The sequence below is a fragment of the Plodia interpunctella genome, chromosome 13 (genome assembly GCF_027563975.2).
Source record: "Plodia interpunctella isolate USDA-ARS_2022_Savannah chromosome 13, ilPloInte3.2, whole genome shotgun sequence".
Classification (NCBI taxonomy): Eukaryota; Metazoa; Arthropoda; class Insecta; order Lepidoptera; family Pyralidae; genus Plodia; species Plodia interpunctella.
Window position 1 is genome coordinate 4,043,460 of NC_071306.1, and position 14,968 is coordinate 4,058,427.

The 14,968-nt window shown below is 33.9% G+C and overlaps 1 protein-coding gene across 1 annotated transcript; it reads right to left on the minus strand.

Annotated features, from left to right (window-relative positions):
* Nucleotides 1–8,622: 8,622 nt before the first annotated feature.
* On the minus strand, nucleotides 8,623–14,882 carry MFS10 (Major Facilitator Superfamily Transporter 10). Its single transcript, XM_053753631.2, has 11 exons — nucleotides 14,522–14,882; nucleotides 13,898–14,100; nucleotides 13,594–13,674; nucleotides 13,143–13,386; nucleotides 12,461–12,675; nucleotides 11,765–11,926; nucleotides 11,286–11,418; nucleotides 10,738–10,851; nucleotides 10,258–10,388; nucleotides 9,168–9,266; nucleotides 8,623–8,925 (listed from the first exon to the last, which is right to left on the minus strand). Exons 1-11 carry the CDS (start codon nucleotides 14,613–14,615, stop codon nucleotides 8,851–8,853), a joined length of 1,551 nt encoding a protein of 516 aa, XP_053609606.1. The 5' UTR covers nucleotides 14,616–14,882; the 3' UTR covers nucleotides 8,623–8,850.
* Between the last annotated feature and the right edge of the window lie 86 nt (nucleotides 14,883–14,968).

Consider the following 14,968-nt stretch of genomic DNA (forward strand, 5'->3'; position numbering starts at 1 on the left):
TTCATCATGCATAATACCAATTAATATTGAAGTGTGTGAATAATAAGTTCCAATAAAAAAGTCATGTGATGCCTGAAGAATTAAGAATTTCGCTATTTGTGTTAGTTTGTAAGAAAGAAATAATAGATACAGTACTAATGGCTAACTTATAGAAGTGCATAACAGTTTTATGCATTTATAAGTTAGCTATTAGTACTATTGAGGAAACTAGGAAAACCGATAGGATTAAATATACAATGTTGAATAACACCCATATTGAAAGCAACTACAATTTATGCCATGTCAAACCCATAAATCGTTTTATACTACGACAATAAACTTCGGATTGCTCCGATCGGTGCGTGGATATGAAAATTCAAATACATAAGTTAAAATATTGAGGTACATTTTCGTGTTGACATGGGGTGTCAAAGCAAAGCATTTATTACTTTCACATGATGTATTAGACCTTCACAGGTATTTTCTCATGGAATATTTTAAATTCTACTTCTATAGAAAGAAATAAATAACTATCCTATCCCTAATGTATCCTAATATCATCATAAATGCGAAAATGTTTTTGTCACCTCTTCATGCGTTATCTTCTTGTCTAATCCCATGGGAAACCCAAGCGTATAATAATTCTTAACTAACAATTTGGAACAACCACTGCTGAGAAGAAATGTCATTTGAGCATAACTAGCATATAATTTTGTTTCGACCTTCTGTCCTTACTTGTTGTATGACAATGCTGTGGAACTCACGCTTGAACTCTTGCATATGCAAACGCTACAGAAACGCAGCCCACCCGCTCACATAAGGTCTTTATTCAAATTCTCTATTGTCTGAATTCCGCGACCACGCCGACAACTAATTATGGTGATTCTGACATGACGAAACTAAGAAATTATTATGTGAGGTATGCGTGACTGAAATATTTACGCGTGACTGAAAGATTTGTAACGTCGCGACTCTGCATAATTACCCAGGAGCGACGAATAACATGCTAAAAGGTAGGTAAGGTTCATATATACATACATATTATCAACTTCAATTTTATTCTCTTATATTAGAGTTAAAGAACATACCGAAGTATCTACTAAAGTGCCTAATATCGACCGAGCTTATTATTGTAACATTTACCGTACCAATTCGTCGAAACAGCGGCTCTCATATTTCTTGCCATTTTTTGACAATAACTTAACCGTAAACATATAGAAATAAAACATGGACTGTTACAATTAACGGTCCAAACATTTTTAACACAGCCATTATGGACGCCTGCCGATGTTCTGACATTTTTTGTCAAACCCCAACAAACAAAGGATTTGTTCTATTTTACTGATTTTGCGACTCAAAAATAGAGCAATGCATTGTATTTTTCTTGGATACCGTTTGACCATATTTTATGAGACGCCATAATATTTTAAAATATTCAGTGTATCTCCAGTCAGTGTATCTACTAATCTGCAGTTTGTTACGTAACATTTCATTCTTATTACTAAATTAATATTAATAATTACTTAAAGTGTACTTTACATCCCAACTTAACCCATTAAACTATTCTCGGATCTATAAAAATCGGATGGTAATTGTGTAAGAATATGTCTTTTTATTTTACTCTAAACTATAACTTATGGAAATTTTCTACATAAAGATATAACTGGTGTTCATTGCACTTTGTAATTAAGCCCTTAAGTATTTCTCCTGCCTCAATTCGACACGGCATTAACTTTAGAAAGTAATTACAATACATTTGGGACGGTCACGTCGGTTTCAGTAGCAATAAAAGTTTGTGAGACAAAGGGTTGTCCGTCTGTGGGTTATTTTCCGAGAACCGCAACTTTTGAAGCATCTGTGTATAAGACACAATCACCAATGAGTGGCGTACCGAAGCAAATCGACCAACTATTTAAATAATAAGCGGCCAGCATTCACAAAATAATGAAAAAAAAATAGGATGCGTGGTTTTGTAAACTTTTTAGATTATACATATATAAATTGATTTTTTTAAATACGTAGGTATTTGGAAATAAAATGACCATTTTATTTCAAATTTATTTTCATGTAAAGATACCTTTTAAATTTTAGAAATTAATTGTAATTCGGTTTAATTTTCTCTGAGTGTTATTTATGCTTTACTTAAATAATTATATTAAAAGAATAAAGTTACATGTTAATGTTTGTTATATAGTTAGTGTAAACAATAAAATTTATAACTCCCATCACCCCAAAATTACCATCCGTTATTTTCTTTTGACGCAACCAAAGCAAAGGTTGTTTCACAAAAGGTCCGTATTGTAAAACAGGCAAATTCATAAAGGTTGGCCGTTAAGCTTTGTTGGCTGTTTTCGTAACATGCCTTTGGCGGGTCATAAAGTTTTTCTTAATTTTTATCGCTCATCGCTAACCGTCCGCCGCGGCCGCCCGTCCTTTGCTCGTGCGGTGCATAGATATTGTGATTCTGCAGGACACCATACTCGTACAGGTTTCTTCAACTCTATCGCAACCCTCCTCTACTAAGTATGTTCTTTTCAGGTGATTTCTATAATTATAAAAGGTAAAATTTTTGTAAAAAATATATTTTTAGTAATGATGAACTACTTTAGAACAAAAATATTCCTACGTATAGGTAATATTTTTTAAATAAAGAACTCCACTTCCTGAAAACTGCCTATCCATTGAGGAGATCCATACAGGTAGGTAATACTTCCTACGGATATACTTAACGCTTTATTAAAATTACATATATTTACAGGATTGAAAGAGAAAAAACTACTGGAAACCCTACTTGAAAAGCTGTATCAAATTGACGGGTTGGAACGACAAAAGGAAGTTAAATGTTTGGCAAACACGCGCCCAAGCCGGCGAAATACTTTGTTAACAGTTAATTGCAAGGGTTCGCAAATAACGTCGCTATTGTGGACAAAAACTCTTTTCTTTCACTGTCCATCACTTTTACGACATCGTAGAAAGGTTTAAATGTTCAAACTTTTTTGCATTTTTCTCACTTTGTTTTGACGATCACATTTATAAGCTCCGTTGGGTCCGTGGAACTTTTGATTATTGTGTTTTAATCTCCACCCGATGACCATATCCATAATAATAATTCAATAATGCCAATACTTTGTTTCCAATAACTTTTATATAAATAACAACATACAAAAACAACGGCGAACTCTTATTCCATGCTTTTATATCTCTTTAGATTTCCTGATTGAACCATCTTTTTAGATTCCCGCGGCGAATATATCTTACCTACTAGTTACTGGCTGTAGGATCTCTAGTCATCTACTCGTATATAAACATCAACTTCCATCCGCCAACCATTTCAACCTTATAATCAGCTGTCGAGTCCACGCTAATTTTTCTAATCGCCACCAGATTGCATCTGATTGCACGTAAAGGCTGCAGCAAGTCACACCTGCGCTTTTTTAAGGTGACTGCTTGGCCCATCATAATTATACTGTGCCCGCATCTTGTTACCGATAAACGTTGGTATGTCGGGGGCAAAAAACATCTCTCCGGGGCGAAAACAAATATTGATACGACGGGGGTCGTTCACACATGGTAATTATGCTGCGGTTGAGTGTTAAGATTGGCGCCGAATTTCGCTCTGCCTTTTCTCAGGTATGTAATTTTCCTAAAAAGTAATTTTGCTTCACAACACACTAAGGGAAAAGGGAAACTGACTCGAATTTAACACTAATTTTTTAGTCTCCTTTATGGACCATGGTTCAGTGACAAATAGAAAAATAATCTACCTACTTATTTATACTATACTACTTATATTATATTATACTACTTATATTATATTGGGAACTATTTTGTTCGTGAAAATGTAATTTGTGGGTTATCGTCTATCGCCAGTTATCACGCATTTTAAACCACACGTGTATTGGGTGATAACTGGGTTTTAACTCGGGTTATTACCCATGCATGCTACAGAGTACCAATCATTTTACATACATGCTACTAATTACATATATACAGCTGATATTTCAAAATCAGACAAATTTTCACTACACTGATTGTCAGTACAGTCGGGCAGATAAACCTGACAAACTGAAAATATATCAACATTTTGTTTGCCCAATGAGCTTTCGAAACGCGTAATGTAAAGTCGTGTCGTGTGTAAAGAGCCAGTCACACACCCGAGGCATGATTACTGAACGCGCACTTAATTTTTCAAACTAATTTACACAATTCCTTTATGCAAATGGGAAGCGGAAATAATGAGAGTAATTTTGTTTTTAAAGTTTATTTTACACTGCTACAAAAATACAATATTTAATATATTTTACATAATTTTTGTTTACAATATCTTAAAGATAGTCCCAGACATCACAGCGAATAAATTGCATAAATACGTGTTCTACTTCCAGAAACGCTTCTAGTCCTATATAGCGGACACGGCCGGCGCTGTACTGTCCAAAATTCATATACATATATTTAGTCATTTATACCTAGGTAGGTATAAATTACTAGATAAGTAGGTTACCTATCTAGTAAATCCCGTGGGCTAGGCTACTTCTTTTCTATCTATCGGGCTGTGTTATTTAATTATCACGTCTTTAATGTTTCTATTATGGTATATACTTGTCCTGCAATTAGGATATTGCGCTTACAAAAACGTGCTTTTATTAGAGTCAATTACACAACATAGAATTAGTCAGGAATAAAAAATTAGATCAAGTATACCACCTATACCAGTTTATCAAGTACATGGACTCTACAGTCCATGTACTTGATAAACTGGTCAAATATTATTTTATTTACCAATTACAAAGTTTAGCAAGAATACGTAACTTGTACCTTTTTTTTCATTAAAAGATGCTATCTTTGGCCTAAACATAGCGTAATAAGAAACAATATCGAAACGAAACAAAACAAGTTTTTTAAACAAATCATTGGCAATAGTTTACAACATCATATAATCGTCATCAGCTTAGAACTTCAAAAAAACTATTGGAATGATAGTAAAAGTAAATACAAATTCCTGCTTTGCTAAACATTTTCATAAACTTAATACTAGTTGCGTCCCGGGACTTCATTCCCATGGGAATATCGGGATAAAATACTTAACGTCACTCAGGTCGGGAATAATATAGCTTTCTACTGGTGAAAGAAATTCAGACGGGTAGTGCATTAATCAAGTGAGGCTTGAGATGGGTTTAAGCAAAAATCACAAAATATCACAAGAGTGGAAAGGCGGTGTAGTAAGATATGACGCGTATTTATTTTTTCATCAAGTGTATAATTTGTAAACCGAAAACCGGTGTGTGATATTTTTTATTTTAAATTTCTTTGTCGTTACTAAAAGGGGTTAGTCTTATATCTCACCACGTATCATCAAGTGAAAAAAAAAACATCACGTGATTAATGGTCATCCAGGTTCGGCCATGCTATTATTATTTTGGTTTTTCACTTTTGTCTCTTCCCGACAAATATTTAATTTTTAAAAGTTTCTTTAAAATAAATTTTATGAATGACATTGATAGCTGCGGCGTTCTCCGAGAGAGATTACTAGACACCTCATCAAATATTATATTTTATACAACTTTTTTGTAGCACAAAATGTTAAGGACGAGCGAGTTGACGACAAAAAAAATAAAAATTGACCAATACGCGCGCACGCGCATTTTTTTCGAGTGTGTTTATGGCATGGATTTAGTAAGTACTTCGGAATACCTATTAATTCCATGGTTTATGGCTAACACTGGTGTCAAATTTTGTTCAAGTCACCTAAAGGCATCTGACATTGACATTTACAACCACCTACCACCTTAAACGTGGGAAGTAGTCCTATACATATTAGTGAACTTAAACCGTCAACCAGTACTAACGATTTTATATAGAAACCGCAATGATATTATTACAGTATTTTTTTATCAGTTCAACATCATCGTAACTTTGCCATAAAATATAATTCCAGCAAGTAACAAGCAATCACAAATGAATACTGAAAAATTAACAAATGTAAAATATTTAATAGCTTGAAGCTTGTACATTGGAAAGGAATGATATTTGATAATGATCACTATATTATACGTATGAATTATTAATTATAGCATATTTTATTAACTCACAATCACCTCACTAGATACAACTACATTCAACTCATGAGATATGCAATTTTAAATTGAGACTACTTCATAAAAATACTTTTAATAAACGCATTCCAATATTCATAATAATTAAACACTGCAATAATTATTTATTCTTACGTTATTTGTTACATTATGCTACAACAATATTTAAAAATAATGCGAGATTAGACAAAAATATATTTAAAGACAATTCAAATATTCAGTATTAACTGACCAATCTTTAGCACCATTTAAACAATCAGAATTTTGAAAACAGAGAGTAACTCCGTGACTTCCTGATACAATAATTTCAATTCATTTTTATCTCCTATTCTGTACGTATGGTGGGTTTACGTACAGTCAACAGTACATAAAACTGCTCAAATTAATTTCAAATTGGCCATTATTATTGCTGCGATTCGTGCAGTGTCGTGACGTGCTGTCGACTGTACGATTCCTTTTGTTTAATTACAGATTAAAAATATCATAATGCCGCATTCATAAAAAATCAACTCGTAATACTTTACAAGTATAATCCGAATCATCTAAAGTGGCTGTTATGAACACACAACGCCTAATACAAAGCCGCCTTCCTAAATGATTTAGATTATACTATAGCATGACTTTCTCGACCAATAAAACGTCTAAAGTTTAATAAACAAAATTTTAAACAGAAAATAACTATCTTTATTAGATATATTAAATCATAATTCAATAATAATTATTACCGTTACGTATTATGATTAATATATGATAAATAAAACGAAAAAGATCACACTGAGATCTAGATTATCGACAGCCATCAATACTGAACTAGCAATGTTTGTACAGAGATAGTTAAATTAAAGACTGATCCACACCGACTGCGAATAGCGTGCGCGTGCGTTTTTTTTTTTGTTGTATGGATTCACAATTTACACAATATACAGTATGACGTCTTTATTCTTTATTACTTCTGTACTTTATACAGAGCCAAGCTTGCGAAACTCAAAGACCAAGTTCAGCTGAATGGTAGGCTTATTGGTGGATATGAGAAATAGTGACAGATTGCTAATCCATCGCCTATAGGATTCTTCAGTTTTATAGCCGCTTCCCTTGATTGACTTTTACAAAATACGCGAGAGGGAAAGCAGTTGACACATCCTATATTTCTATATCGCTCCGAGACCAGGATGGAAAACACAGTCCTTACATATTATAAAACAAAATCCTCTACATCTCGCATCTGTCTGTCTCTTCGCGATAAACTCAAAAACTACTGCACGGATTTTCATGCGGTTTACACCAATAGATAGAGTGATACCTGAGGAAGGCTTAGGGGTATAATTTATTATGTTTTAACCCGGAAGCAAAGCCGGAACGGGCCGCTAGTTTTATACAAAAAACACGCGTTACGCAGTCGGTATGCATACACCAGCCTTAAATAGTAAATTTATTAGCCACTTCATGTGAGTATCGTATTTCAATCAAGTATTAGGTAGACAAGAGTAAAAATATAATCCTAATTTAAAATTAAATTATTTACTACTTATGTAAAACTAGGAACCAATTTAAACATAAGTGAGCAGTTAAAACAAAGTTATCTCAAATAATTGACCTATTTTAGATTACTATTAAGCTTAATTTGCATTTGATGTGACTAATTCGCTATTTTACTGGCATATAAGACCTCTTGTTCAAACATTCAAAATATTAATATAACAAAAAGATTGATAATTTCTTTGGTCTTTATTTCGACAGAATTTTTACTTAATTTATACACAAAAATGTAATTATGAAAACACATAACTGGCTTTTGACATACATACGTAACTATTGTACGAGCTATTAGTTTCCCGAATAGATAAAATGAAATAAAAAAATGTTGAGCTGCTCGATAAACTACTCAAACAGTACTTAATACCACGTAGGTTGGTCAGTGACCATCTGATTTCACAAATCCTTGACCAATGGTAAAACAGTATTGGATTTTAATTCATGGAGCTGACAATGTCTCAGTGTCAGAAATCCCTCACTAGATCAAAAAGCTGAAAGCTAAGTTCACTGGTTCCGGATAATTGACAATGAGTCAATATTTTTTTTAATATTCTGAAGAAACTAGCCAAGAAAATTAAGTTAGATATTTTATCAATAACTATCACAGACGACCAATTTATGTTTGCGACATAATTTCAATTGAGACACAAAAAACATTAACTATTCTCATTATATTAGCACTGAGGGAAACAGGGACAACGATCACTGAATATAAAAATATTTTTGCAAGTAAATATATTTTCATACTCATTTTAAAGTCTAAAGACAAATATATATTTAAGTCCTTTAAAAAGCGAAGTAAGAGCGAATGAGTTAAAATTTAATTAAATACAATTACTCAGCCAACAGAAATGTGAATATTTTTTTAACCAGTGTTTCGGTACTTTAAAAAAGGTAAATCATGAATATATGATTTAAAAATCAATTGCACATTTAAAATAAACTATGTCATTTATAATTTGCGAAGTAATTTATAATATTGATTTTTAAACTGGGTTCTAAATTAAACGAAAATACATATTATTATCTAGATTATATTTTTTTAAAATATGCCAATTTTTTAACAGTTATAGTCTCATATTTTTTCATTAATTATAGTCTCATTATTATGTAGTCTAATATTTTCACTAATTCATGTCATGTTAGCTTTCGATACCTGGGATGTTCACCTGATTTATATGTTAAAATATTCTCGGTTGTACTAGACCACAGTGTCGGCCGTACATGCGGTGTGGTGGATCAAACCCTATGATTCTGGAAATAGGATGCTTTCCACTGGAGCTGACGCGGTCATGTCATCGTCGTCAGGCCTTGACCAGTCCTGGAAAATATTTGTCTTTTTGATGAAGTAGTCATTTTGGTAAAATAGACGTCTATTTTATGTACCTGATCGTGTAATGTATATAATGTAGTATGAAGGCATAGTGTAGATGGGAAGTCAAGATTATTGAGAGATAGTTTGTATGCTTTTTATAAAGCTTGTATGTCCCACTGCTAGGCAAAGGCCTGCCAGTTTGCTTTAAGTAGTCTGAAATTATGGTGTAAAACATAAAATGAACATACCTGTTCTTCCGCACTGGCGAAAAACAGATAGAACAAGTTGGCTCCAAGGTCAATGGCCGCAGCCAAATAGAACACTTCGCGCCACTGCCCCAGTGTTTGCTGAAAATATACAAATACATTTAAAACATGACATTGAAGCGAAAAATAGTAGATTTTCATATGTCATATTTATTTCGCTTAACATATATACAACGCTAGTTGCTCCCCAAAGCTTCTCTCCCGTGGGAATTTCGGAATAAAAATACCCTATATGTTATGCCAGGCTATATTCTACCCGAGCACCAAATTTCATAACAATCCGTCCAGTAGATTTTGCGTGAAATAGTAACAAACATACATCCTCACAAACCTTCTCATCAATACATATAATAAAATTGAAGAAAGGCCAAATTTGTACATCGGATATTTTTTTAATTCTCCATGGAATATACGTAGTTACTGATATAGATAACGAAAATATAGTTTTGGAAATTTTTGTCTGTCTGTCTGAATGCGCATCAGTCGAAATCTACTGGACCAATTTGCTTTGAATTTGGTATATAGGTACCTTATATACCGGGTTAACATCATAGATACATTTCATCCCGGTAAGTGGTCAAGTTCCCGTAGGATAATTGAAAAACTAATTATGAAAGGAAAAGGGAAACTGAATGGGACACATTGCGAAAAATATGATGGCACAATATGTTGGAAGGAAGCGGGATTGGACAAGTTGGGGGACGAGACACGCAGCTGGAAACAGGAAATTGAACTAAAGATGAGAAAAATGCTAATTTGAATCATATAATATAGTCTTACAGAGTACGCGATAAAAAAATTACTGAGATTTTTCTATGAAATTCACGCGGGCGAAGCTGCGGGCAAAAGCTAGTTTATAATTTTACTCTAGTAGAATTTTGTTCAATTTTGAACATTCAGCTGTAATTTTCCTACCGGCCGCCTGTCTGATCAACACCCGCCATGGGAAAATTATTGTTTGCTATAATCAGCTAAGGGTATGACCTACCCTGACTAAAGTCATATGGCATCCGGAAAATAATGAGTGTTCCTATTATAGGGCGGGACCACATATCTCAATAGAAAACGTTACCTGGTCGGAGCTAATGATCCTGCCAATGACATACGGCGCCATGAACCCGCAGATGTTACTGGCTGCGTTTGTAATGCCGTACATCGTGCCGGCAAACTGCGGGGATAGGTCGATGTGGTTCATTTGGTTACCTATAATAAAAATATTATATATATATATAATATACAATGTAACACACGATTATAATATTTACAGTATGTCTATAATAAATATATAAAGAATATAAAAAATGTTGTGTGATGAAAAATATATATTAGCGGGTGTTAGCATGAACCTACTTTTTATTTAATGTTGCTGACGTTTCAACAACCTTGTAGTCGCCGTGGTCGCAGCCAGTCTTGCTGCCGTTGCCCATAACTATATAAATTATATATTAACGCTGCTGCAGCCGTTAATTATCTAGTTTTATGTTCAAAGCGCGAAAGTTAAAAAAAAAACATGAACAGGAGGGAGTTAAAAATATATAAGTAAAGTAGTGACCAGCGTAGACGGCGCCGCCGAACATGGATGTGATGCTGAGCAGCAACATGACCGTGAGGCGATCGCAGCCCGCCCACGCGATGCCCAGCAGACCGAACGCTGGCAAAAACGCCGCTGAAAACATTATTTATTGATTTATTCTGACTTAAACGTGGGCCAACTTCGCACGGAGTCCATACAGGTCTTATATTAAAAACGTTATGTCTATAATATCACTCTCAGATTTCTTCTTTATTTATTACATTTGTGTTTCTGTGTACACGCCATAGCGCATGCGTGTGACTCTTCGCGCAAAAATTGCTTGAAAGATCTTGAAAGAAGAAAGATCCCCGGGGTTTTTTTTTTGTTGATCTATCTATGGTTTACACGTGTGTCTGTTCCAATGACAAACAAGACCAGCCTGCATACAAGATCAGTCCCCAACGAACTAACTCCTCGAATGTTAACTGTTTTTATTGTATATTTTTTAAATTATCCACACATCACATCTTTCTACATTCTTATTCTTTCAATGAGAAGAAGATTCTTTAATTTCAAAACATACTCACCAACAGTATTCCATAGTTTCATACTGGTGATCCGGGATATCCAGCCCTTGACCAGCAACCAATCAGCGAAGATACTGAACAGTATGCCGGCTATCCAAGACGTCAGGTAAGGAACCGCCGATAATGTTGAATTCTGAAATAAATATATAAATTACGTAAAACCCATTGAGGTATTTAAGTTAAAATATAATAATCCTGGCTTTTTTTATGAATTTGTTAGTTTGCAGTTAAAGCCAAAAAAAGAATTCGATGATTTAAAATAATACAGATTTTTTAATCAAATATATTTTAATTGAAGTCAATTAAGAAACTGCTAATAGTCTGTATCAGTTACTTAATTGAAAAAGTAAAATCTTTCCGCATCCATTCATATCGACAGTTAAGAAGATTACGCGGCCAGGGATTAATGCTGAAGTAGAAGAGGTCTTTACCCAGCAGTGGGACACTACAGGCTAAAAAAAATCTATGTGGAAACTTACAGAAACAATGTCAAAATGGAGGATATTCTGCATATAGGTTGGCAGCTCCGTCAGTTGCGTATAGAACAGCCACGACTGGCCGCACTGCGCGATAAGAATAGCCCACAGAGGCACGCACGTCAGGAATTTACCCCATGGTATTGACATAGACGGGTGGTCATCCTAAAGACAAACATTCAAATAATAATAAAACTTTTTTATTCAGACTTTTGTCCATCTTTGTTAGTAGTTAACTATAAACTATTGTTAGTAACATATTTCAACAAAACAAATAATACAAAATATTCAAACAAATAAATATTTTTTTATATTTCTATTTCCACCGAACACAAAAGTAGTATTGAACATCTGTGAGGTCAGCTTCGAGTGTGACTCACCACTGGCCTCATTAAATAAGAATGGCACGCGATACACTTACTATCAGTATGTAGTTACACTCAATTATAACAACTTTATTAACATTAATTAATTAAAAATATTATTTTTTTACTTTAATGTCCCACATAAACTGACTAACAAGAGAAAGCAGCGTTAAAGTAAAAAGTATCATGATTTGTTCGCATTTGTACATGATTCTAATGTAAAACTGAATATAAAGACTGCTTCTTCTTAGCAAGTCGACTCGGCGAATCATTTTTGTGAAGAAATATAATCTATATCTCTGATATATGAAGACACAGAAATGTATATAATTACCTGAGGTCCAATGCATGCAGTAATATACTCCACTTCCTTAGGACATATCCTGGGATGTCTTTGAGGCGAGTCATACACGAGCAACATCCATGCAATGAACCACACAATCCCGAGTCCACCAAACAGATAGAAGCACAACGGCCAACCACCACCAAAGTCTAGGGTACAAAGCCATCCAGAAATAGGCAGCGATATCACTGTGCCAATATTCGAACCTGTAAATTTTAAACAATATAAAAAAATTCAGAGATACAAACCCTACAACTAACAAATCATATGTTAATTAAGAAAAAATAGGGTGTAAACATCTCTGAGTAAATCACAAAAATCATAATTGTGGTGTTTAGATTCTTTCTGCCCTCATTTTGCCCTAGAGAAAATATTTTATATCCATTTATTTACACTGTCTTTGGCCTTCAGGAATCAAGACAAAATGCAGAGAATGACCAGTAGCAAATGGTGGACCCTGATATCAAAAGGACCTGCTAGCAGATTGGCCTGTTATATGCTTAATTTACCTTTGGAAGAATATATAATCTGTCATATTAATATGACAGATTAGTCTAAGGCAGAGTACTGCTCTGCTTATGAATTCAGCAACAAAAAGTTGATTTCTACTTGTGTACTATTTTATTTTTCCTTTCAGTAGTTATTTTGTTTACATAAACAAATAGGCACAAACCTGCGTAAACATATGCTGCAAATTTCGACCTCTCCATAGGGGGGATCCACCGCGCCAGCATCGCATGCATAGCTGGATATGTCACGCCCTCGCCAAGCCCCTCTAGAACTCGCACAGCTATAAAGAACTTGAAATCCACAAAAGCTGCTATTGGACTCAAGATCGTGAATATAGCAGTCAATAGAACACCTACGCCATAAACCAGTTTCCCGCCAAATTTTTCAGCTATTCGACCTCCTGGAATCTGATAAAGAACAAAGGTACATTCCATATATATATAGTTTTTTTAAGAATTACTATTGAGAAAAAATTAGAATTCACAACCAGTTATGTTTGTACACATTTATTAAGTACTTCAAACTAGTTGATTAAATCATCAGTCAGGGCTGGAAAGTAGATACTTCGATTTTATTACACAAGTACAGTTTATGTACATATAATATAAACTTACCTGTGTTAACACATATCCATAAAAAAATGAACCTAAAATAATACTTTGTTGCTCAGCAGTCCAATTGAAATCCCCTGGTTTCTGAAAAAAAAGTAACAATTTAACTAAATATGGTCATCTGCTGAGTTGCACTTCTGCAGTTATTATTTACATATTTTATAACAAAACAGAAGATAGAGAAGGAAGAAGGGACTTGTCATAGGTATTATTAAAATCCCTAAGTTACAAAATTTCAGTAATAAAAAATATATTTTAAAGATTTTTACAATTTGCAGTGGGGACAAAATATAATTATAATACTCACAATAGGCATAGAATTATTGCTAGGAGCAGGTGCTGGACACACATCTAGGGTAGAGTCATTCGAGGGCATGGGGGTTGTAGAATTAATCATTGCTACAATAGCCACTGACAAGTTCACTCTCATCGCATACACATTTGCAAATCCCAGGAACCCCATGATGCCAAGTACAGTCCTGCTTTTGAAACATCCCGTTGTTTCTTCAGCTAAAATAAGAAATATTATAGTGGAAGTTGGTTTTGTTTGTCACAATTTTAGCTAAGTTCTACTAACCTAACAACATTCGTACAAATAAAGAAATAAGAAATAAGTTTTTTTTTTATTGAGGTATATCACTCCAGCCTGCCATTCTGGCCATTATACATAAACCTTTCTTTTTGTATGTATGGTGTAAAACCGAACTAACAATATTTTCTTTGAATTATGTTTTATAAGCTGTTGATTTACAATTGCAAAACTGGAGATGGGTATTAAAAATAGGTAACCAAAACAATAATTTCTAATCTAATAGAATAATTAATGAATTGTCATGTTATTGTTATTCAATACTTCGAAACTAAGGCTGACCTTGCATTTAACCTATACGAGTCTGTGTATCAACAAAACAAGTCATCAAAAAATAGTTACCAAGTTCATTCTCGACAAGGTTTCTGCAGCTGCTTGTAACATCATTCTCTATATCCGAATTTATAATAGGACTCTCTTCTACGGATGTAGACATGATTCATTTACACCATCACTTGTGCTACTTTTTTTCTATTTGAATAATAATAGGTAGTATCTACACAAACACTAGGAATTAATTGGGTACACTTCTGGCACCACTAAAATGAGATTTTAACCATCTAATAATTAAATACTTAATTATATGAGTTGAGTAGAAGACGATGAATCACTCTTTCAAGTTTTTTGGATTCAAGTTTTGTAAAATAAACAAAGGAACCTCTCCGCCCCGGAGCAGCTGGCATCAATCAAATCAAACAACGTCAACATGACATGATGGGATGGATGACAAGTTGAGTTAACTTGACATTTATATTTTTTCAATGCCCATAATAGCATAAAAATCACCCA

Coding starts and splice junctions, on each gene's coding strand:
- MFS10 (XM_053753631.2), bottom strand. CDS start 14,615: ATGTCTACATCCGTAGAAGAGAGTCCTATTATAAATTCGGATATAGAG. Junction 13,387..13,593: donor ATGGATATGTGTTAACACAG/GTAAGTTTATAT, acceptor GTTCTTTATCAG/ATTCCAGGAGGTCGAATAGC. Junction 9,267..10,257: donor GGATCATTAGCTCCGACCAG/GTAACGTTTTCT, acceptor GTATATTTTCAG/CAAACACTGGGGCAGTGGCG.